Genomic DNA, 24,702 nt, shown 5'->3' on the forward strand with positions numbered 1-24,702 from the left:
TCTTTATCATTCCAGTAGTTATTAGCTGCTAAAGTTGAGTTGTTCTTTTCTTTCTGACAACAGTGCTCTCTGCTGACACCTCTGCTTGTCTCAGGAACTGTCCGAAGCATTACAGGTTTGCTATGGGGATTTTCTCCTACTCTGGACAGTGGTTCCTGACACAAGCAGAGGTGTCAGCAGAGAGCACTGTTGTCAGACAGAAAAGAACAATTCAACTTCAGCAGCTAATAACTACTGGAAGGATCAAGATTTTTTAATAGAAGTAATTTACAAATCTGTTTAACTTTCTGGAGCCAGTTGATATAATTTTTTTTTTTTTTTCCTGGAATACTCTTTAAATCTGCAGTGGATTCCTGGCTGCAGAGATTCCACTGCAGAAAATCTGTAACAGGAAACTCATGGGTAGAAAAATCGGGAGAAAAAAGGTGCGGAATGTAAAACGAGTCCATTTATTTTGCACATTTGACTAACTGGCAGGCGGACTGCTTGGAAATGCGGCCTCTCATAGGTGGCAATGCATTGCCTTGCAGAATCAGTAGAAAGAATAGACAAGTCTATTTTTTCTGCAGACACTGGAATCAAAATTTCCACTGCAGAAACATCTGGCGTAGGAATTCTGCTGTGTGAACAGTGCAGCAAAATCCTATTGAAATGGGAATTCCGCCCAGACATTCTGCCGTGTGAACATAGCGTAAAGGGTTTCTTCTACAAAGAAGTATATGGAGAAACCCTCTCTACGTGTAGAGTATTTCCTTACCACAGGGCTGGGTTGTAAAGGAGCAGCTGGCGCTGAGGATGATGGTTTTGCTTCTATTTTCTGCAACATAAAGATAATTAAAATTAATATTCATATTTGCATTAATCTTCATATCTGAATTCACTTCCAGGCAGTGGAAGAGAGGTGGTGTCTGGTAACTATAAAAGAAGGGGATACTGTAAGAAGTATTGTGAGCATTGAGTGCATTTCTGTGAGTGTTTTTTCCTCTGGATGACCCTGAATCCCATGCAGATCCCTTCCTGGGAGGAATGCAGGTGGAGAGTGGGTGGAGTAGTTAAATAATTAGCAGCTGATAAATTGCAGCTGTTTGCAGCCAGGGAGCCCTTTGCATTCACTTCCAGGCAGTGGAAGAGAGAGGTGGTAACTATAACATTGTTTGAGCTAGTGATTGTGTGTCTGTATACAAGAGTGTGAAGTATACAAGTGAGAGGGACTTAAAATTAAGGGACTTTAAATTCAGGGAGTTTCATTGAAATATGTTTTTTTTTTACTGTAAATTTTTGCAATCCCCATGTATGGCCTCCATGTTGGAAAAGGCAGTCCAGTGTGCATCTTGCACAATGTATGCAATCCTTGAACAGCAGTTTGAGGGTGCATATTGTATAGTGGAGCTAGAGAGGATTCAAAGACCGGAAACTAGAGTAATACGGGGAATGGGAGGACTACAGTGCCCAGAAAGATTATCAGAATTAGGGTTATTTAGTTTAGAAAAAAGGCTTAGGGGCAACCTAATAACTGTGTATAAATATATCAGGGGACCTTACAGAGATCTCTCCCATGATCTATTTATACCCAGGACTGTATCTATAACAAGGGGGCATCCTCTACGTCTAGAGGAAAGAAGGTTTCTACACCAGCACAGATGGGGATTCTTTACTGTAAGAGCAGTGAGACTGGAATTCTCTGCCTGAGGAGGTGGTCATGGTGAACTCTAAATGAATTTAAAAGGGTCTGGATGGATTTTTGGAGAGTAATAACATTACAGGTTATGGATACTAGATCTATAGGGACAGAACATTGATCCAGAGATTTATTCGGACTGCCATATTTGGAGTCAGGAAGGGATTTTTACCTTCCCCTGGATCAACTCAGTAGGGACTCATTAGGGTTATAGGTTGAACTTTATGGACTCTTCTTTTTTCAACCTTATGAACTGTTACTATATGTTGTGATATGTAAGCCACTGACTACTAAAACAGTTCTGTAAATAAAAAGTATTTTCTTCCTCAGTACCCAGTGAGCAGCAATTACATAATTCACCATAATTATGTCAAATTAGCTGAATCGGTTTATTAAGTAAATACTAAGAATAAAACTGCATAAGGCAAATAAAATGCTAACAGATATTTGCAGTGTAATTGGTGCACCTATGCACATAAAAAGATTTGTTTTAGGCATTGTAATTACATATGACAGACAATTACGCTGTTTTTACGCAGTATAGTTTTGTTGTTTTTTCCTCTGCGAAAAGCAGATATGGATAATCATGAATTAGATAAGATGAAGAGATGCTGCTTCTTCTCTTTTTGGATCCATTCCACATCAAAAGTGAATACAAAAAATAGTAGTAGCACATGTTCTTTATCTTATTTATTTTGATCAACACCTGATTTATGCTTCAATGCTGCAGTAAAATCTGTACAGTACAAGTAATTATTGAATTTTGGATGATTCAGCAGTCTGAAATTAACTCTTGATTTTTATTATTAGTTATATACCACAATCATCTACAACATTAAAACCACCAGTCTTATACAGTTCTACCAAAGCCGCTGAAGACATGAACTCTGCAAGACATCTGAAAGTGTCCAGTGGTATCTGGCACCAAGACATCAGCAGCAGATCCTTTAAATCCTGTAAGTTGCAAGGAGGGACCTCTATGGATCATACTTATTTTATCAGCAAATCCCACAGATACTGGATTGAACTGAGATCTGGGGAATTTAGAAGCCAAGTCAACACTCTGGAGCACTCATGTTTCTCAAACTATTCCTGAACTATTTTTTGCAGTTTGGCAAGCTGCATTATCCCAGTTAAAGAGGCCATGGCTCTCAATGAATACTTTTACCATGAAAGTAGGAACCTAGGGGGAACATTTATCAAGGTATGTAAAGCCTTTTTTTTGCTTCGGGTGCACAAAAAGTTACTCGTACACTTTTTTGTGTGACTTTTGTGGGTAAGCAAAACATTACAAACAGCCTTACCTAACCAAATTTTGCAGTGGTCATGAATTTATGACATGTGAAAGAAGCACACAGGCAAAAAAAAAAGTCTCAAGTCTGCTCCAGGTCTGATCTGGAGTACAAAACTCCCATACGTGAGCAGATTTTTAAAAAAGTTTCTTGTTTTGCTCATGTGCTCCAAATTTATTAACCCCCTGTGATAGTATGAAAAATATGTAGCACTTAAGCAAAAAAAGTGCCTTCAGAGCTTGCTTACCAAAGCAAACAATGATAAATGTCCCCCTTAGGGGCTATTCACATGGCAGAATTTACATTCTGCAAGTGGAAATTCTGCCGTGTGAATAGACCCTTAGTCTGTAGCTTGTTTAGGTAACTCATACATGTCTAAGTAGTATCCACATGATGCCAGGTCCCAAAGTTAAACAGCAGAAAACAGCCCAGATCATCAGTCTCCACTAACTTGTGTTCTCCCGAGAGTACATCTTGAAGTTATGGAGATGCATGCTGCCCAACATTCACTACTGCAGGTTGCACTTTTGCCAGATGCTGAAGATGGTTGATAACTACACAGCCAGCTTGACAGAGTTTGCTGGAAAACACCTCAGTGTTTTTTCTAAAAAAATAGTATATGGAGAATCCCTGTCTACATGTAGAGTATTTCCTTACCGCAGCACTGGGTTGTGCAGGAGCAGCTGGTGCCGAGGATGTTGGTTTTGCATCTTTTTTCTGCAACTAAACGATAATTACAATTAATCCCCTGAGTTCATATTATGCTGTGGCATGTAAGGCACAAAATACTTTAAATGATCTGTTAATAAAAAGTGTTTTCTTACTCTATACCATCACAGGGATCAGTTATTACATAATTCACCATAATTACACTGAATTAGCTAATTCTATTTAAAAAGGCAAAGAAAATGCTAAAAATATTTGCAGATAGTGTAATGGTCCATTTATACATAAGAGTTTGTAAAAATCAAAATTTATCACATTACTTGTGAATGTAAGTACTTGCTGTGCAAAGAAATACATCAAACTTAAAGGACTAATGCATACTACTGTAGAACATCACCGTATAGCCACCATGTTGTAAATAATTGTGATATAGCACACATAGAAGTCTATGGAGCCCTACCTCAGTATACCTTCCACTTTATATAAACAGGTTTTTTAAAAAGTGAGAGGTTCCCCCAGATGCTGTGTTGCAGAACCAAAGTATCTCAGCAATATGGCACTGCACAGAAGTAGCTACAGCTTCACCGTATGGGGTGACAGGGACCCAGGGTAGCATTGTAGAAATTTCAGCAACACAAGGACTATGAGACAGTACAAACAAGCTAGTTTACCAATACAGATAAATGCTATTACCTCTTCTAGTTTAGGCTTCTTTTCTTCAGGAGGTGCCGGGGAGCTGACAAAATCAGAGGAAAATGCTGCAACAAGATCATCATCTCCCAAGCTCTTCAGAAACACAAGGAAAATATCAGTCATCAATGTCATTTATACTAACACCTAAAAATACAAACCTCACCTTTGGGCTGTATATCCCTGGTTTACATCCATATGCCAATAAAGGTATGCTGACACATGCATGACACGTGGCATGCTTACTGAAGTCAATGGACCAGAATTAGTCTGCTAGTGACTAAGGTTGGGCTTTTTTCCACAGTACTACAGTCTATTCCAAAAGTTTTAAGAACTGACAAATTTGGGTATTTACAAAGTTTAAGGCTTCAGTGTTCTTAGATATTTTAGTCAGATGTGGCATACTGAAGTACAAATATAAGCATTTAAGTTTTTACATTTTTAATCGATAATCCATGGACCCAACTTTTTAATATTTTGCTCATCAAAAGCCACTTTATTACTTTTCCCTAGTGACGTGGCGCTCCATCATGCTGATAAAAGCATTGAGGATCACAAAATTGCTTCTGGCTTGTTGGAAGAAGTTGCTCTTGGAGGAAGTTTAGATAGTCTTCCTTAAAGGCAGTGTTCTTGGGCATAATTGTGAGCAAGCCCACTCCCTTGGATCGAAAGCAACCCCACACATTACCCCAGTAATCTGCAGTCCAATTCTTGTACTTCCTGCAGAAATTCACTCTTTCCTTGAAGTTTTTCATGGAGAGAAGTTGCTTTATTGTTGCCCTTTTTAACAGGCTAGGCTTTGCCTCACAGACACCTTCCTGCTACCATTCCTGAACAAGCCCTGCCCTGAACCAACCTCATAGCTAAACTCTCTTAGCAACTTAATTTCTATCCTTGAACTTCTTGATGATTTGATAAATGGTTGATTTTGGCAATCTTACAAGCAGCATTGTCCTTAAAGGAATAGTACAGCTTAAAAAAATGTATCCCCTAGCCAAGGTATAGTGGATAAGTGTCAGATCATGGGGGGGTCCAGTTACTGGAACCCCCCACAATCACCTTTATGGGGCTCTGGCTCTCCTCCTGCAAGGAGCTGTATTGATTACCGAGCAAAGCGGTAAGCCACACACCCTCTCCATGTATCTCTATGGGAAAGCTGGAGATACCCGAGTACATTGCTTTGGCTCTCCCATAGATGAATGGAGTGTGCGTGCTGACCCCCACTACGTGCAGGAGGAGAGCTGTGGCATGGGGCAGGAGACCAAAATTGTCATATGTCAGTCTCTAAACTTTTGGCCATGACTTCAGACTATGCTTTTTAGTCCCACACAGAAAAAAAAGTGGATTTCTGGTTGAGACCATTTGCAAGCACATTCCTTTTCAAGAACTGTGTGGAATGGCAAGGTTTGGCCGTGCAACATGTGTTGTGCCTAAAGTGTCTGTGTGGCCCTAGTTTGATTGTAAAGAGTTGCTTTTTCACGTGTCTCTAGTTCTTCTGTTTCTAACTGTTAGTCTAGGTTCAGACTACGGAATCTCCGGGCAGAAAATTTTCGCCCGGAGATTCCGAGTGTGGCCAGCGCTGACTGAATCAGTCGGCACTAGGACGGTGCGGACACTGCAGTCTCCAATAGATTGCAATGTGTTCCGCCCCGGATTTCTGCCTGAAGAAAGAGCAACGCCATTCTTCAGGTGGAAATTTCCAAGCGGATTTTCCGTTCACAAATTCCGAAGTGTGAATTTGTGAACGGAAACCCATTCACTACACTATACATTTTATCAAGCGGAATTTCCGTCTGCAATTTCAAAACGGAATTGCAGGCGGAAATTCTGTAGTCTGAACCTAGCCTTAGAGGTCTATTCAAGAGGGGGCCAGGATGGATGTTCATGTGTCAGTTTGTAGTGGCTGAATTTAGCCTTTAATGTGACTTTTAGTCTCAGCCTTTAAGTATATTTTCTTTAATGTAGTCCTGTTATTACATTTTTGAATCATTACGGATCTTTTCTAACAGCTGACCCAATTGCATATCCTACAGAAGCCCCTAGGTATTTACCTTTTCAGCTTCCTTTGGAGGAAGTACTGGTTTGTCTCCTTTACCCTACAATAAAGGGAACAACATTTCTGTGTTAGAAAAAACGTTTCACAAATTTTGACCAAAAGCTTTCCCCCACAACCAGAACTTACATCCAACAGGTGCCTGTATTCTGGAGGGATTGTGCTGTCTCTCTTTCCCAGCTCTTCCACATATTCTGAGGTGGCTGGGGTGTCCTAAAAGGAAAAAACATTTATTGAAACATCTGAACAAGTGATGTAACAGACTTCTTTATCAATATGAACATGCAGGTCAAAGGTTATCTGTTGTGCTGCATTACATTCCATGCCTGTGTGCTCTCAGCAAAGTCCATGTAGATCATTACAGTCATTGAATTCTTTGTGCTTTAGTATTTAGATTCTGCTTTAATCCTTAGTAACTAGTCTATGTGTATGCTTAGGAAATATGCAGGAGCTTCATGCTGGCAAATGAAAGTTATTATATAATAATATGCCTCACAGGGCAAAAAGCAAGCATGTATAAAATATTACTAAAAGTTTTAGTATACAAGGCCTGATATCCAGGGTGAGAAATAAAGCCCCATAGGACTCTGATGATAATCATAGACAAGAGGGACATGAAGCTTTGGTTGGTTAAAGGAGTTCTGTAGTGAAAGATAACTTATCCCCTATCCAAAGGTCGCGGGGTCAGAACGTTGGGACCCCATGTGATCTCCTGAACGGGGCCCCGGCAGTCTGCTGGAAGGGGGTGTGCAGACCCAGAACGAAACAGCAGCTGACATGCCCCCTCCATCTATCCCCATAGAGATACATAGAGGGGGCATGTCGGCCGAGGCTTCCTGCGGGGGTCTGCTTTCGGCAGACTGCCGGGGCCCCGTTCAGGAAATCGCGGGGGGTACCATTGCTCCAACCGCCTGCGATCAATAACTTATCCCCTATCCTTTGGGGATAAGTTATTTCTCACTGCACTACTCCTTTAAAATCGGTATTTAATTAAATCAGATATAATAAAAAAACTACAATATCCACATGATATGACATATGAAAAACATCACCAATATCCAAGAAAATGAAAGAGATAAGCTATGGAGAAATCTTTTCTAAATAAGACAATGTTGTATATTATCCTCAGAAAATAAAATCTGTCCTATATATAATACAGTACAGACAAAAGACAGATTTCATTTAATAAAGCCTTGAATAAATACGTACAGCAATCTCTGGACCAGTGAATTTGGGAGACTCTGGCACATTTTCTGGGCCCCCAAGAGAATCAATTAATAGATCCAAGGCATCGTCTTTGCCACTCTTAAAAAAAAAAATAATAATTAATAATATAATAATATAATACACAGATCAATACTTAAAATAGACCACAGAGTGCCGATTAAGTTCTCAATATGTCTGAACTATCTAAGGCTTTTCATGGACTATTACATATTACATTAACATTCATTACATTAAATCAGTGTTTTCCAAAACTACAACTCCCAGCATGCCCGGACAGCCGTTGGCTGTCCAGGCATGCTGTAAGTTGTAGTTTTGCAACAGCTGGAGACACTGTTTGGGAAACACTGCATTAAAGGATACTTTCAGAAATGTTTTTGCTCCTGAAAAATATTTAAAAACAGGCCACTAGGTGGAGCAAGTGTTTTTTTTTTATTAAGCAGCAGTAATGTGGTAAACATCTATTTAGCGCCCTAAATCTGAATTTTGTTTAAATTTTGTTTTATTTTTAATAATGTCTGTGCATTTAATGAAGAAGGATTTGGGGTATTTACCGTATCTGGTACTGCAGCAATCTGATCAACGCTCACAGTTTTCTTTTCTTCTTTAACCTGTATAGATTGGAAACCACAATTAACATAAGATCAACATACAAAGTGAAATACGGTACACTGGGCCCATATACTTTCACATACAGATATTGGATAACCATTTATTTCATATGTTTTTTGACCTTGGCAGCTCTACTGTTTAGGGTAGGGTCACATGTGCCGTACTATGCTGTGTATTTTCCTACCCATTAAAGTCAATGGGTAGCAAAATACACACCTGATTTTGCTACCCATTGACTTTAATGGGTAGGAAAATATGCAGCAGCAAATACGCAGCAAAATAAGGCACATGTGACCCTACCCTTAACCCCTTAAGGACGCAGCCCATTTGGGCCTTAAGGACGCAGACAATATAATTTTAACGTTTTCGTTTTTTCCTCCTCGCCTTCAAAAAAATCATAACTTTTTATATTTTCATCCACAGACTAGTATGAGGGCTTGTTTTTTGCGTGACAAGTTGTCCGTTGTAATGCCATCACTCACTTTACCATAAAATGTATGGCGCAACCAAAATACTATTTGTGTGGTGAAATTAAAAAGAAAACCGCAATTTTGCTAATTTTGGAAGGTTTTGTTTTCACGCCATACAATTTACAGTAAAAATGACATTTGTTCTTTATTCTTTGGGTCAATACGATTAAAATGACACCCATGATAATATACTTTTCTATTACTGTTGCACTTAGAAAAAAAAAACGCAAACTTTTTAACCAAATAAGTACGTTTAAAATCCCCCTATTTTGAACACCAAAACTTTTTCATTTTCCGTATAAGCGGCGGTATGAGGGCTCATTTTTGTACTTTTTATTGATACCATAGTTGCTTATATAGAACTTTTAATCCATTTTTTATAAAAAATTTTGGGAATAAAATGTTACCGTTCACCGTACGGTATCATTATCATTTTATTTTAATAGTTCAGATATTTATGTACGCAGCAATACCAAATGTATATAAAATATTTTTTAACACTTTTTGGGGGTGAAATAGGGAAAATGGGACAATTTAAGTTTTTATTGGGGGAGGGTGTTTTTCACACTTTTTTTACTTTTATTTTGACACTTTAATAGTCCCCTTAGGGGACTATTTATAGCAATCATTCGATTGCTAATTCTGTTCAGTGCTATGTATAGGACACAGCACTGATCAGGGTTATCGGTCATCTTCTGCTCTGGTCTGCGGGAAGGCAGATCAGAGCAGAAGACACACTCCACTAGTGTCGAGCTCACCGCTCCTAGTCCCAGTGCACAGAAACGTGTGGTACGACTAAGGCGAGAGAGTTCGCCCAAACGCGTCACCTGTGATCCACGTTTTGTGTCCGTGTGTTTATATGCAATAATCAGCTTCCTTGCGTTGGACCTGCAGTGCTGGATTCTTCTTCTTCTTTGAATCCGAGCAGAAGACTCCCGGAAGGCAGCGGAGCCAGGTGAGGGGACCTATGTCTGCCGTGCTGGATGATCGGATCGCCACGGCAGTGCTGCGGGTGATCGGATCATCCATTTAAGTGACCGCGATGCTGCAGATGCCGTGATCTGTATTGATCACGGCATCTGAGGGGTTAATGGCGGACATCCACGGGATCGCGGGTGTTTGCCATTACGGGCGGGTCCCTGGCTGCGATCAGCAACCGGGACCTGCCGCTCATGATCTGGGCATCGCTCCGATGCTTGCGGTTATGCTTAGGACGTAAATGTACGTCCTGGTGCGTTAAGTACCACCTCACCAGGACGTACATTTACGTCCTCAGTCGTTAAGGGGTTAAAGATATTCATTTTGACAGTAAACAAAACTGATCATTTTACCTGTAAAATGAATCTAACATTAATGTTTTTCTTGCATTTTGACAGGTTTTTTTTTCTGATTTTTTTTTAATTAATGAGGCTGCTGACCAATTAACACTCCATTATGCGGGGCTACAGCAAAGCCAGATATTTTTGGGCAGTAAAAAAAAAGAAATCGTGGAAAAAAAAAAAAAAAATCACAACTGTTTTTGGAAACATAAACAGCCTAAAACAAGTCCTTGCACTTAGTTTTTGATAGAGGTTATCATAACAGCCGTTAAATTTTAACATGTGAAATGACAGATGTTTTCTTTTTTTTTGGAATTGAACTGCATTAAATTCAAGATGGTTTTTTTATAGTGTGAAACACACGTTTTACACCCCAAACTTGAGTTCAAATAATGTATGAACAAAGCCTAAACAGTGATGCTGCGCTTTTATATTAAAGTAGGCAACACCTGGACCAGACTTCTATTGGTGCAGTAGAATATGGGGGAAGTGGAAGGGGAAAGGGAGGCTACATCACGATTTTGCTATACAGTTTCTGTATACGGTTTGGTATAGGAAAACTATATACAACCGTATAGAAAACTGTATACATAGACATCTATGCAAAAACATAAACAAGCAGCATAGGGGTGTGTACATTTTTGGTCATGAGCTTTTTGTTCGTTCTTTTACTGTACATAAAACCGCAGTCTACTAAGGTTTTGTGTCCTGTTTAAAAAACGTATACGAACTGCATACTTTTTTTTTTTTTAACATTGAAGTTAATGAAAAATGGATGGGTGTATGGTGGCATTCGGTTTTCGGGATATGTTGTTTTCTTGCACATGCCAAACCACACCTACTTTATTTTTAATTTCAATAAACAATATGAACTTTATTGCAAGAAAGTGTTAATCAAAAAAACCATATGTTTTAATTTTGAAAAAACTGATGCAACCGACATCTAAATTCAAAAAGGATACGATTTAAAACTGTATGCAGTTTAAATTTGTAGCACACATTTGCATACTGTTTTGTCAGTTTTTTGGCATATGTTTAGCAAAAAGTAAATAAAAATGATCAAAAAACAGTGACAAAATCATGATGTGAATGATCCTGCTATCTGGTTGCAGCATACGTTTTCAATTTGAATACATTGACCTACAATATAAAAACTGACAACTAGATTATTATCCAGTGTAAGTTTTTGCATGTGTACAGTTTTGTGCGTTTTCTTTTTTCCCCCATGCACAAAACCCTAGTCTACCATGGTTTTGTGCACGGTTCTGTACTGTTTGTTACAGTTTACACCGCAGCCGCCCGGAACTCTTGCAGGGCTGCGGGAGTACTACTACGCCCATCATGAAACAGACTATTTCCCATTATGGGAGTAGTAGTTCCCCTGGCTGTAGGAGTCTGTGTGCGGCTGGGAAGACTACAGTAGCGCTTGTACTACTACCCCCATCATAGAACAGAGCCTGTTCTATGTTGGGGGTAGTAATACAGGGGCTGAGGGATGTACTTCTGAGACCCGCTGCAAAGATAAGTTATTAACCAGGGGAGCAGGTGGTATTTTCCAACGCTTCTCTGCTCCCCAGCGATGTATTTTTCAAACTCTGAACTTCATATTCACATAACCCACCAGAAGCTCTGAATGGCCGGCACAGAGTAGCCATTCACAGCTCTTGGCAGGGTTTTTAAAATTTTACACAATGCTGCCTGCTTTACCGGCAGGAGCCATTCCTCCTACTACTGTTCCCATCATGGGCAGTGTCTGTTCCATGATGGGAGCAGTAGAAGAAGAGACGGCTCCTGCCAGAAAAGGAGGCAGCATTGCACTGCGATCCCCTGCCGGCTTTATGTGAAATCCCTTAGCCGCACTGCAGAATTAAAAAAATTCTGCCATGAGCTGTGAATGGCCACTCTGTGACGAACATTCAGAGCTCCCGGCGGGGTATTTCAATATGAAGTGCAGACTTTGAAAAATACATCGCTGTGGAGCGGAGAGGCATTCCGCCCGCTCCCCTTCTTAATAACTTATGATCGCAGTAAGTCTCAAAAGGGAGAAACGGTTCGATCAATCCCTCAGCCCCTGTACTTCTACCACCAACATGGAACAGACTCTGTTCCATGATGGGGGTAGTAGTACAAGCTCTATTGTAGTTAACACAGCCACCCGCAGTGGTGGGATTAGTAGTACCCCTGGCTGCGGGAGTCTGTGGGTAGCTGTCAAATTCCTTTAGATACTCTAAAATGTAGCAATATTATGGTCATGTAAAAGTAGCCTTAATCTGTAAGTAGAGTAGTTGTTGCATCCCCCTGGAATATATTACATAGGAGTTGCTTTTACAGAAACCTAGCTGTAAAAAAATCCAGCTTAGAACCAGCTAAGAAAACTCAGAAGAGATCTAGAGACAAAAATTTTACAGAGGCCCTTTGCATACTTTAAACATGTAAAACCTGTCCTATTATATGACTGTCTGAAGTTACAGGCTGAAAGCCTTAGGCTATGTTCACACGTCGGAATGTCCACACAGAGTATTTGGCACGGAAATTCCACAGTGTGCATAGAGCAGCAGAATCCTGTTGAATTCAATGGGACTCTGCTGCAGCGGCATACCAATGTGAAATCTGGAACAGAAATTGTGACGTGTGAACATGGCCTAAGGCTTCACTACTGAAACGTGATGATGAGGACAACTCTTCTGCTCACAAATGCAGGTGAGGAAAAGTCATGTGGAAAACAACATTAAACAATTTTATATGTTACAAAGATTGCACTTCTATCTACATCTAGAAAAAGGGAATGGCTTTAAAGTGTACCGGTCAGATCCAACAAAAAACATTTTTTTTTATATATGACACAGTACATAATCCTGACCATGTACATCTAATTTTTGTGTGTCTAGCATCTTTATTTATTATTTGATTACACTTTTAATTTAGCTCACTAGTCTGAATTCCTCTCAAAAGGAGGAGGCATGGCCTCACGGTGCAGGTCTCCGCCCCCCTCCCTCAGTATGCTGTCTGCTCACATCTCCCCTAGCATTAGAAAAACTACAACTTTGTCCTCACTGACAGTAGCGGGACACAAGCTGATAGTGGGCGGATTTTTCCTCCAGGTGTGAGCCCTGCGCTCACAGCTGTCAATCAAGTGTGTCAATCAAGTGTGTCCATGACATAGGTGATGACGCATGGACACAGCAGGACTACTGTGTGTCCAAGTTTGACTGACTTTCTGTATGAAATAGTGAAAATTTTCGAATGAAAGCAATTGCAAAACTTATTGGTTTTGCATGCTTTACAACATATCAAAAGTTTTTGTATCTGACAGTGCCCATTTAAATGGAGATCAGTTTGATCTGAAATTTGTGCCATTTTGAAACCAAAATATCTCCTGGGACACCTTATTTTTATTATTTTGATAAGAGAAAGGACAGGGTTGAAAATGAATTAAGAATTTGTGGTACTCACCTCATCTTTAGGTTTACTTGTGGCAACAACAGAGGCAGCAGCTGCTTTACCTACAGCACGTGATGTTACCTAAAGAAAATCAATGTAGAGTCATCTCCCTAGCTGGAGCAAATATTTCATAAAAATAATTTACAGACCACATATTATAAACAAAAATAGTTGAAGACTAGATGGGCCTGCTGCATACAAATACAAGTGTTGGGCATTCTCTAGATACTGTGATTTTCTGATGTAATTCCAAGGGAGGTAAATACAAATAATGCAATACTGAAAGCTGCATAAGCCACTTCAGTTTTTGAGCCAAAGTCAGAATTGGATCCAGTAGGAAGGAGAGGTATTAGTCCTTCCTGTATATTTCTTTTTCCTTTTGAATACACTTCTGGCTTTGGCTCACAAACTGCAGTGGCAGTATTCCAATAATCGGCAGAAAAAAAACTAGCGTGGAAACCTAGCCTAAAAAGAAGAAATGGAAAAACAGACTAGAAATACACTTACTGACAAAAAGAAAATAATGCACCAAGAAGGAGTTGTTGGAATTGAATGAAGCTTTATACACTGCTCAAAAAAATAAAACGGGAACACTAAAATGACACATCCTATATCTGAATAAATGAACTAATCGTATGAAATACTTTAGTCTTCACATAGTTGAATGTGCTGACAACAAAATCACACAAAAATTATCAATGGAAATCAAATTTATCAACCCATGGAGGTCTGGATATGGAGTCACACTCAAAATCAAAGTGGAAAACCACACTACAGGCTGATCCAACTTTGATGTAATGTCCTTAAAACAAGTCAAAATGAGGCTCAGTAGTGTGTGTGGTCTCCAAGTGCCCGTATGACTTCCCTACACTGCCTGGGCATGCTCCTGATGAGCCCATGCTGACACACTCCAGCCACATGAGGTCTAGCATTGTCTTGCATTAGGAGGGACCCAGGGCCAACTGCACCAGCATATGGTCTCACAAGGGGTCTGAGGATCTCATCTCTGTACCTAATGGCAGTCAGGCTACCTATGGCAAGCACATGGAGGGCTGTGGGGCTCCTAAAAGAAATGCCATCCCACACAATTACTGACCCACCACCAAACCGGTCATGATGGAGGAGGTTGCAGGCAGCAGAACATTCTGTCTCCAGACTCTGTCACATGTGCTCAGTGTGAACCTGCTTTCATCTGTGAAGAGCACAGGGTGCTAGTGGCGAATTTGCCAATCTTGGTGTTCTCTGGCAAATGCCAAACGTCCTGCACGGTGTTGGGCTGTAAGCACAACCCCCACCTGTTGACGTCGGGCCCTCATACCACCCTCATGGAGTCTATTTCTGACCCTTTGAGTGGACACATGCACATTTGTGGCCTGCTGGAGGTAATTTTGCAGGGCTCTGGCAGTGCTCCTCCTTGCACAAAGGCGGAAGTAGAGGTCCTGCTGCTGGGTTTTTTGCTGGGTCTCCATAGTAGCGCCTCCATGCTCTGGAAAGTAATATCTGCCATTCATTAGTTGGAGGTATATATCAGAGTCATAAAAAGCCCAGTTATTTCTGTGTTTTTTTTTCTCCCACTATTTTTACTGTTGCAGTTCAAGATATAGCTCTTGCACACTAGTAATAGTCAGTATTAAGACTTACTGTGGTGTCCGATTTATTCCTCTGTGGTACCGCTTTTAAGTCTTGTTTGGCAGGGACTTTTTCTGTGCTGGGTTTTACTGTTGATACCGTTGATGACGTTGTAGTACTCTTTGGCTGAAAAAAAAAATATTCATATGTGACAATATTTCAATCACACAATAACCAATGAAAACATTTTGTACATATACTGTACTATATGTATATGCTTGAAAGGTAGCTCCAGTAAACCATATATCAGTGTTTCCCAACCAGCATCTTGAGAAAGTCAAGGGTAGCCCTTGGGCCCACTGCAGGGTCTTTTGGAGCCCATTTGGCAGCATTGTTTTCAATGGGAATCCCTGCAATAGTTCACTCTGAATTGCAGCACATATATTTTCCACAGTCTATTTCAAATACATTGAAATAAGGGACATCATTTTTCTACTCTACATATATTCATAGCAGAAAACGTGTTGGTAATCCAAGACACTGGTTGATCCAATTAAATGTGCTAAAAACTACAATAAAATATTCAACCAAAAGAGAGAAAATATTTAGCGGAAAACCAAGGATACCCTTGGCATTTATGTTGCATATTTCACAATGTTTTTTTCCAAGTAGAAAAAAAAAAATTGCCACGTGAACATACCCTTGTGATTTAGTGTGGATCAACAACATTTGTCATATTTGAAATACTCCTTTTCACTGGAAAAACATACATGAGGTATATAGGCCAGAATGATAAAGTTTAGTGATTTTTAGTTTGTCATTAAGGCCTCATGTAGGGTGCCATGTTAAGGTTATGTGTTCTACATTTCTGTAATACATCACAGAAACAGAGGACAAATCAGAATAAATCCCTGGATTAACATTCTATCCCCATTTATCTAGTATCCATAACCTGTAAAATTACCTCCAAAAATGCATCATGCCCCTTTTTAACTCTTTGCTTTTACCATGACCACTTTCTCTGGCAGAGAATTCCACAGTCTCACTGCTCTTACAGTAAAGAACCCCCATCTGTGCTGGTGTAGAAACCTTCTTTCCTCTAGACGTAGAGGATGCCCCCTTATTATAGATACAGTCCTGGGTATAAATAGATCATGGGAGAGATCTCTGTACTGTCCCCTGATATATTTATACATAGTTATTAGGTCTCCCCTAAGCTGTCTTTTTCCTAAACTAAATAACCCAAATTCTGATAATCTTTCCGCACTACTGTACAGACACATAAGGACAAATACAATACCTCAGATTTCATACATACTGTAATGATTCGGAATCTGCCACTATGTCCCTCTAATATACTTACAGAAATAATTTGCCAACTTGGATTTTAATCTATGTGCAGTTGGGGATTAGGGTGAAAGGGGGCAGATTTTTATTTTCCTTTTATATTTTTAATATATGAATAGAGAATATCCCTTATAAGTTCATGAGGTCTGATGAGTGTTGGAAAGTCTTATAAATAATAGTAGCATTAACAATAAGCATATTGTTAATTCCAGATAAAATGAATGTATATGATAATTATTTCTGGATAAAATGCTACTTATGCTAGGAAGTTTACATCGCCCAGTTACATGGAAGTATTACTTGTTTACGGCTATTGTGCCAATGGTAGTTTTGAGATGAGGTTTCAGGTGTGTCACATTGCTGGAGGAAAACTACAAAAAAAAAAGACACCCATTGCCTTGTCTGGTCCATGTACATGAGTCATCTACATTATAGAAAATGATTCGGATGAATAAGACACTTTCTGCAGACAGAACACACCTTTACACGTATCATTTCTGAAGAAACATAGCTCTTTGAGAGCTGCCTTGAGGAAGATTACACCAGACAATCCTACTGTCTGACTACGCCATAAGATCTTGTATTATTTATCATAGTCAGAAAAACATTTGTTTCACAAAATATGTGAAAATTGAGGGAATGGAAAAAACATAAAATTTTTTTATGTAAAATTGCTTGTTAAATAATAAATAAAATTTACATATACCCAAAAAATTCAGCAGAACTTTACAATTTTGAGGGTGCAAATAAAGACAAGTATCAGACTCAGACATGACAATATTACACACTAAATATTCAAACTGAGTGTGGGCCCTTCACAAGAGAGCTTACAGTCTATGAGGAATGGGGTTGAGAAAAAAAAGGCAGAAAGGGCTTTATGTAAATAACGGTCCAGCCATATTTTATAAATAGGAGAGAACAAAGTGCATAGAGAACGTAAGAGGGGGGGGGGGGGGGGGGGGGGGGGGACTGCCGAATATGGCACATTTGATGTCTCCATAACCCAGAGGTCTCAGAAGGGGGCAAAGTGATAGTAGGGGAGGTAAAGTAGTTAGAGATTAGCGAACTTACAGTAAATTCGATTCGTCACGAACTTCTCGGCTCGGCAGTTGATGACTGTTACGCCGAGCGCTCCGGGTCCCCGCTCCTCCCCGGAGCGCTCGCTACACTCTCCTCACTGCAGCGCTCCGGTCAGATCCACTGACCCGGGGCGCTGCGATACCGCCTCCAGCCGGGATGCGATTCGCGATGCGGGTAGCGCCCGCTCGCGATGCGCACCCCGGCTCCCGTACCTGACTCGCTCTCCGTCGGTCCTGTCCCGGCTGGCGCGGCCCCGCTCCTTAGGGCGCGCGCGCGCCGAGTCTTTGCGATTTAAAGGGCCACTGCGCCGCTGATTGGCGCAGTGGTTCCAATTAGTCTGATCACCTGTGCACTTCCCTATATCACCTCACTTCCCCTGCACTTCCTTGTCGGATCTTGTTGCCATCGTGCCAGTGAAAGCGTTTCCTTGTGTGTTCCTAGCCTGTGTTCCAGACCTCCTGCCGTTGCCCCTGACTACGATCCTTGCTGCCTGCCCCGACCTTCTGCTACGTCCGACCTTGCTTCTGTCTACTCCCTTGTACCGCGCCTATCTTCAGCAGCCAGAGAGGTGAGCCGTTGCTAGTGGATACGACCTGGTCACTACCGCCGCAGCAAGACCATCCCGCTTTGCGGCGGGCTCTGGTGAAAACCAGTAGTGACTTAGAACCGATCCACTAGCACGGTCCACGCCAATCCCTCTCCGGCACAGAGGATCCACTACCTGCCAGCCGGCATCGTGACAATGACTTTTCCTGCCTAAATTAGTTCAGCTTCAGGTGCTCCGGTGGGCTGGAAAAGGTGGATACAGTCCTAGGAAAGAGTCTCCTAGGACTGTCTCCACCATTTCCAGCCCATGGGAACACCTGAAAGCTGAACTAATTTATGCAGGATAAGTCATCAACTGCCGAGCCAAGAAGTTCGTGACGAATCGAATTTACTGTAAGTTCGCTCATCTCTAAAAGTAGTGTATCGGCTGGAGAGGAAGATGAGATGTTAAAGGGGTTGACCCACAATTACATTTTGAAGCAAAAAACTTTTCTGGCATAGTGACATCTTTATGACTGTGGCCATGCCTGGTCCTACTGATCATCCCTTTTATGTGAATGGAGCTGTGCTTGGTCAAGATGGAGTACAAAGACGAGCCATGCTCATATGGACTTCTGTGCCGGGTACTGCAGTGAGGTCCGATGTACTGATCAGTATGGGCTAGATAGAAAGGGCTATCAATGTAATAGCCTTCTTTTGGTTCACCCAAGACTGTAGATAATGCAGATACATAAGATCAGGTAAATTAGATGATATGCTATAGTTCAACGCTCTATGTATTTGTATTCATTCATATGTTCTGCTGTAAGTACACATGTGGCCTCTCTGTAATTTTTAAGCTTCTATGTTGTCCTAACATCAGAGATGTGAGATTCATGCGTGAAAAACTGGGTCACTATCAACAACAATCTATACTACTCACTGGACATAGCAACACATAATATCATTTCTCTCTCTCCCCTACTTCTTGCTCCCTTAGTGCTATAAACAATACACTTTCAGACAGTGGGGTTAGGCTATGTGTACACAGTGTATTGTGGTCCTCATATTGGTCAGTATAATAAAGAATATTCTTCAGTATTAGACCAACAATATCTGTTGGGGTATATGGAGCTGGAAGCAAGCAGCTCCATACATTGTGTAGTGGCTGTGATGGGTGAGTGCCCTATTACCCAATGCGCTAAAGCAGTGGTCCTCAACCTGCGGACGTCCAGATGTTGCAAAACTACAACTCCCAGCATGCCCGGACAGCCAACGGCTGTCCGGGCATGATGGGAGTTGTAGTTTTGCAACATCTGGAGGTCCGCAAGTTGGATACCACTGCTCTAAAGTAAACAAACAATGATCTCATAGATCGGAGCACGTTTACAATGCCTTTTACACGGCTAGAGCATTAGGTGGGGAGGGCTGTACCGACGAATACTGGATTGCTCGTAAACCCCCTTTGTTGCTATTAGCCATTGCTTGCACATCCCCTATTATATGGGTGGATGTGTGACCAATGACCTTTTGGCAGGTCAAAGTGACCCGATCAGCTGACAAATGAGTGCTTTTCCGTTGGCTAATTGCTGGCCCTATGACACAGGGCCTTATTGGCCTATTCGGCCAATAGTCACCCCTTGTAATAGGGCCCTTACTGTAGCTCAGCTACTATTTAAGGGAATGGGAGCTGAGCTGCAGTAACTAAGAGTGGCCACTAGACAGCGCTGTCTATGTCTGTGTCGCATCTGTGTACTGCAATCGCTGAGCTTTTGGCAAACAGCTGATCAATGATCAGATATTGTAGGCTTATGCTGGGGATATGACATTAATAAAAAAAATAAAAAAGGTCCCAGAAAACCCATTTAAACACAAATAATAAATGGAAAGATAAAGTACAGACCAAAAGTTAGCCACAGCTCAGATAATTTCCAGCACGGACTGTTCACTGTATTACAAAGCTAGTATACTCATGGATGGATAGAGTTGCTGTTACTTACCACAGTTGTCTGCGTAGATTTGGCTGGTTCAGTCTTTGGTGCGGTCTTTGGCTAAAAAGAAAAAAAGAAATTTAGTAAAGTGATAAGGCCAGGCTCACACACAAGGAAAGGTTTCCAATGTATACATTAGCATCCATCACCCATACTAATATGATTTACCTTAGTCTGATGCCATTGTGGTGGCCCAGTACAGGAGTTTCACCCCTGTACCATTGCTGCCCTGTCAGGCAGACTCCATTCAGTGACCCCCGGGCCCCCACTATATCTATGTTCCATGAATAGTGTTAAATGCCTATGATAATTAATGTAAAGTGTATATAGCGTTATGTACCTTTTTAAGTACTGTGGTCATGTGTTGTAACCAAGGAAGGTACCAGTGACCTACAGGGTACCTATGGGACCCCTTCAGAGTCTCCCCCCATATAAACCCTGGGTGAAGCTAGTTCAGTCTCTTTGTCCAAGTCTTTGCTGAGTACAGTGAGGTCAAGTCCTGAGAGAGAGTGTCTAGTGTCCTAAGGAGGTCTGAAGCCTACCACGCATTCAAAAGTCTACTACCCCACAGGTGAATGTCTAAACCTGGTAAGCTACAAGCGGGGTGAAGTCTGTCTAGTCAGTCCCTGTCAAGTCAGCCAAGATAATGCTGTGTCAAGTCAGTGTGGCCCTGCATCAAATTGTCCAAGTCCACTACAAGTCCCAGCGAGCCCTAGGCTAAGCTGTTAAAGGGGTACTCTGGTGGAAAACTTTTTTTTAATCAACTGGTGCCAGAAGGTAAACAGATTTGTAAATTACTTCTATTAAAAATCTTTACCCTTCCAGTACTTTTTAGCAGCTGTATGCTACAGAGGAAATTATTATTATTATTTTTTTTTTGTCTTGTCCACAGTGCCCTCTTGTGACACCTGATGCCCGTACCAGGAACTGTCCAGAGCAGGAGAAAATCATATTGTAAACCTCTGCTGCTCTGGACAGTTCCTGACACAGACAGAGGTGTCAGCAGAGAGCCCTGTGGACAAGACAAAAAATAAATTCAAAAAGAAAATAATTTCCTCTGTAGCATACAGCTGCTAAAAAGTACTGGAAGGGTAAAGATTTTTTAATAGAAGTAATTTACAAATCTGTTTAACTTTCTGGCACCAGTTGATTTAAAAAAAAAAAAAAGTTTTTCACAGGAGTACCCCTTTAAGAGTGTTACACCTGTCTAACTCAGTAAAGCTGCCGTTGTTCCGTAACTTGGCATCGGAGTCATTATTTGCTCCCGTGCCTAGCCCAGAATCCAGCGGTATACCTTTGGGTGGTGTAGAGATTAAACCATGCCCTGGCATCACAAACACAAGGGGTTAATGCCATCTGCCCCTAGGGTAATTCCATCTGCCCTCATCACACCATTATAGTCTAGAGTTCACTGGTGCCACTGTTAACCATCAGTGACCCATTGCCTATAATGACATCCGTCATTATAGGCAATCCGTCATCCATATATCAGGAAAGCTATTTTTTTGCAGTAGACCAACACTTTTGTCTGATCATTATGAACCATTATGTAGCATGTACGCCAGGAGCTCTACCGTGCAAGTTAAATGAAGGGGGAAAACATGATGTAGACCCAACCTGATACATGCCGGTAATACATCTGGGGTTGACTCTTATTTATACATATAGGGGGTATTCAATAAGAGTAGAGAAGATATCCAATAGGGAGGACCACAGCAGTTCCAATCCAAGGCTCAGAAAAATTATTTAAAACATATCAGCTTTATTTATACATGTTAAAAATATATAGAGGTGCCATAAAAATTTTAAAATCTGACGTGTTTTGGTAGATAACCTTTATCAAGGCATGAACAGTTACAAGATAAAACAAATAAATTGAAAAATATTAACAAGTATGGTAAATATGGTCACTCCCCCTTTCCTTCCACTGGGAGAAAAATCCACTGCACTTGTTGAGCTGGATTCCCTATGATTATCTCTTTATCATCATGTAAAGAGGAACCAGCCCAAAGATGCAATATCCCAATACATAGAAATACATATAATATCATTATGGTTAGAGCATGCTACACATCTCCTCTTTATTCTTATAGCAGCATTATATTGTAATAGAGATGCTCAAGCAAAAAGAAAAAAACATTTTTTTGTTTTAGTTTTTTGCTTGAGCATCTTTATTACAATATAATGTTGCTATAGGGATATAGAGGAGATATGTAGCATGCTCTAACCATAATGATATTATAATGAATGTATTTCTATGTATTGGGGTATTGCATCTTTGGGCTGGTTCCTCTTTAAATGATGATAACAAAGAATTAATCATAGGGAATCCAGCTCAACAAGTGCAGTGTATTGTTTTTTTTTATGGTGGGGGGGGGTACCTGTTTGCATCAGATATCTTTAGAATCTTTTTTACAATTTGCAGGGGGGCAGACAATGGAGACAATTTGGGTAAATGCAATAAAACCTCACTTACCCTCACCCAGCAATACCAGTTCACCAGTTATCTGCCCAGTTCACCATTTATCTGCCCAGTTTTTATAGAGTTTGTAACCACATGTATAAGGCCTACACACAAGCAATATAGCCTGCTAGACTCATGCACCCCCTCTACTTATTCCATATACAATATTTTTCTCCTGTTAAAGCACAACTGTTTAATATGCTGGCATACAGAGCATGGCAGAGCACCATACAATGGCACAGAGAGGCTCCATCCGCTTCTGTACCTCAGTGCACATGGTTCTGCCATGCGCACCAGAACTGCATCAGAGAACATAGAATTGGCAGCTGTTCTGTCATAGGAAATTGACAAAGAAAAGCTGAGAATGTATTTGCATGGCTGGTGATAACCTGTGATAACCTGGTTGGCCATGTGCATGAAGGATTGATAGGCTATAAATTGAATACTCTGTAACACAACACTTTGCAAATACACACAGCCATGTATAACTAGTGTTCTTGTGACCCTAAGATCATCTGAGGGCTCCCTTTAAGGAGTTATTATAGCTTTCCTGGAGAGGCCAATAAAATTATGGAATTCACAAGGGGCGCAGTAGACACTCTATAAGCGCACTTGCAGTTTTTGCAGTCAGCCAAAGTCACCTGGTTCTGGGCCACATTTCCTCAAATGCAAAGCACCACCACCAAGTGAACAGATCAGTAAAGGCCAACTTTCCATGTGGTCAACAGATCAAGTAATAATAGACAGATATCCTAAAGTGCCTGTATACATCATGGTGGAGCCACAACAGTTCCCACTGAATGGCAAACAGTGAATACAGTATACAGCAAGTGGCCATAGTTTCACGACAGGTAAAACACAAAGATTTCTCTACCTGTGCTTGCCACATAACCTCAGCCATCTGTGGTACACTGCATGCATTTCACATCATGCAGCCTATTGCTTATTAAAACTACAGGGACAAAATAAGTGGCGTACAGGTACCAAAGCTAAACAAAAAAGGGGGTCATACTATACAAATATTGCACAGCTGTGAAAACCGCATGGACTGCACATCCCTTTATTGTGTACATGATTCTTTGCTCTTAGGTATCCCTCAAATAGAAGCAATTTACCTTTGTATCGGCTGGTTTCATAGTCCTTTGTTGAGAAGATGGTACCTAAAGGACAAGAAAAACATATCAAATATTAAAAGCCATATTAACTGTGTAAAAAGTCAATAGTTTCCAGAGTATTATTACTGTATCATTAACACTTTTTTTTGAATAATTGTTTAATGAAATTTTTATACATTTTTACAACACATATAGTAAATAAAAGAAAAAAGAAAAGAAAACATTAACACTTTTAACATCCAATATACTAAAACTAGGCAAACACTCAGTATGCTCTTAAAGGGGTTATCCAGGAAAAAACTTTTTTTTATATATCAACTGGCTCCAGAAAGTTAAACAGATTTGTAAATGACTTCTATTAAAAAATCTTAATCCTTTCAGTACTTATGAGCTTCAGAAGTTAAGGTTGTGGTTTTCTGTCTAAGTGCTCTCTGATGACACGTGTCTCGGGAACCGCCTAGTTTAGAAGAAGTTTGCTATGGGGATTTGCTTCTAAACTGGGCGGTTCCCAAGACAGGTGTCATCAGAGAGCACTTAGACAGAAAAGAACAACCTTAACTTCAGAAGCTCATAAGTACTGAAAGGATTAAGATTTTTTTTATAGAAGTAATTTACAAATCTGTTTAACTTTCTGGAGCCAGTTGATATATAACAAAACGTTTTTTCCCTGGATAACCCCTTTAAACAGCATATAACTTCAAAGTAACTCTTTACTAGAATACATTTTTTTACTTCCATCTTTAATTTTTGCCCCAGTCATATAGATAGTATAAAACAATTCACAACACCTCCTCCCCCTACCCCCAATGTCATGGTCACCGCCGTGAGATTCTCTACATTCACATCCCATTCACATAGTGCTCACAAGTGTCGCCCAGGTTTTAGTCAGTCCTTTCCGAAGTTTTCATGCTTAAAAAACAAAACAAAAAAACAAAAAAAAAAAACCTTTACTTACCTCCGCCTCTGTTTCGGCGCGGATCCCCCATTCTGCCTGCGGTCAAGGCTCTGGTGTTACAGGAGCAGCAGATGTCAGGTGACTGCTGCAGCCTCTGAAGTGACTCTCCGTACTTGGGAGTACGGATTGCCATGTTACCCCTGAGGCTGCTGCGGTCATGTGACACTGGAGGGCCAATAGAAGACATCTGCTGCTGCACACCGGAGGAAGA

General features: G+C 40.7%; 1 protein-coding gene across 11 annotated transcripts in view; it reads right to left on the reverse strand.

Annotated features, from left to right (window-relative positions):
• CAST (calpastatin) overlaps positions 1-24,702 on the reverse strand; it is a 197,570-nt gene that overhangs the window by 25,794 nt on the left and 147,074 nt on the right. For all 11 annotated transcript variants that reach the window (XM_056537592.1, XM_056537573.1, XM_056537570.1 and 8 more), the window contains 11 exons: positions 23,537-23,581; positions 19,967-20,017; positions 15,087-15,200; positions 13,458-13,526; positions 8,158-8,214; positions 7,589-7,684; positions 6,509-6,592; positions 6,378-6,422; positions 4,330-4,422; positions 3,628-3,693; positions 758-817 (listed from right to left, as the gene is read on the reverse strand). In XM_056537592.1, coding sequence (XP_056393567.1) covers positions 758-817; positions 3,628-3,693; positions 4,330-4,422; positions 6,378-6,422; positions 6,509-6,592; positions 7,589-7,684; positions 8,158-8,214; positions 13,458-13,526; positions 15,087-15,200; positions 19,967-20,017; positions 23,537-23,581 — 780 coding nt within the window. The remainder of the gene's footprint in view (positions 1-757; positions 818-3,627; positions 3,694-4,329; positions 4,423-6,377; positions 6,423-6,508; positions 6,593-7,588; positions 7,685-8,157; positions 8,215-13,457; positions 13,527-15,086; positions 15,201-19,966; positions 20,018-23,536; positions 23,582-24,702) is intronic.

Source organism: Hyla sarda, chromosome 1 (genome assembly GCF_029499605.1).
Source record: "Hyla sarda isolate aHylSar1 chromosome 1, aHylSar1.hap1, whole genome shotgun sequence".
Taxonomy (NCBI): Eukaryota; Metazoa; Chordata; class Amphibia; order Anura; family Hylidae; genus Hyla; species Hyla sarda.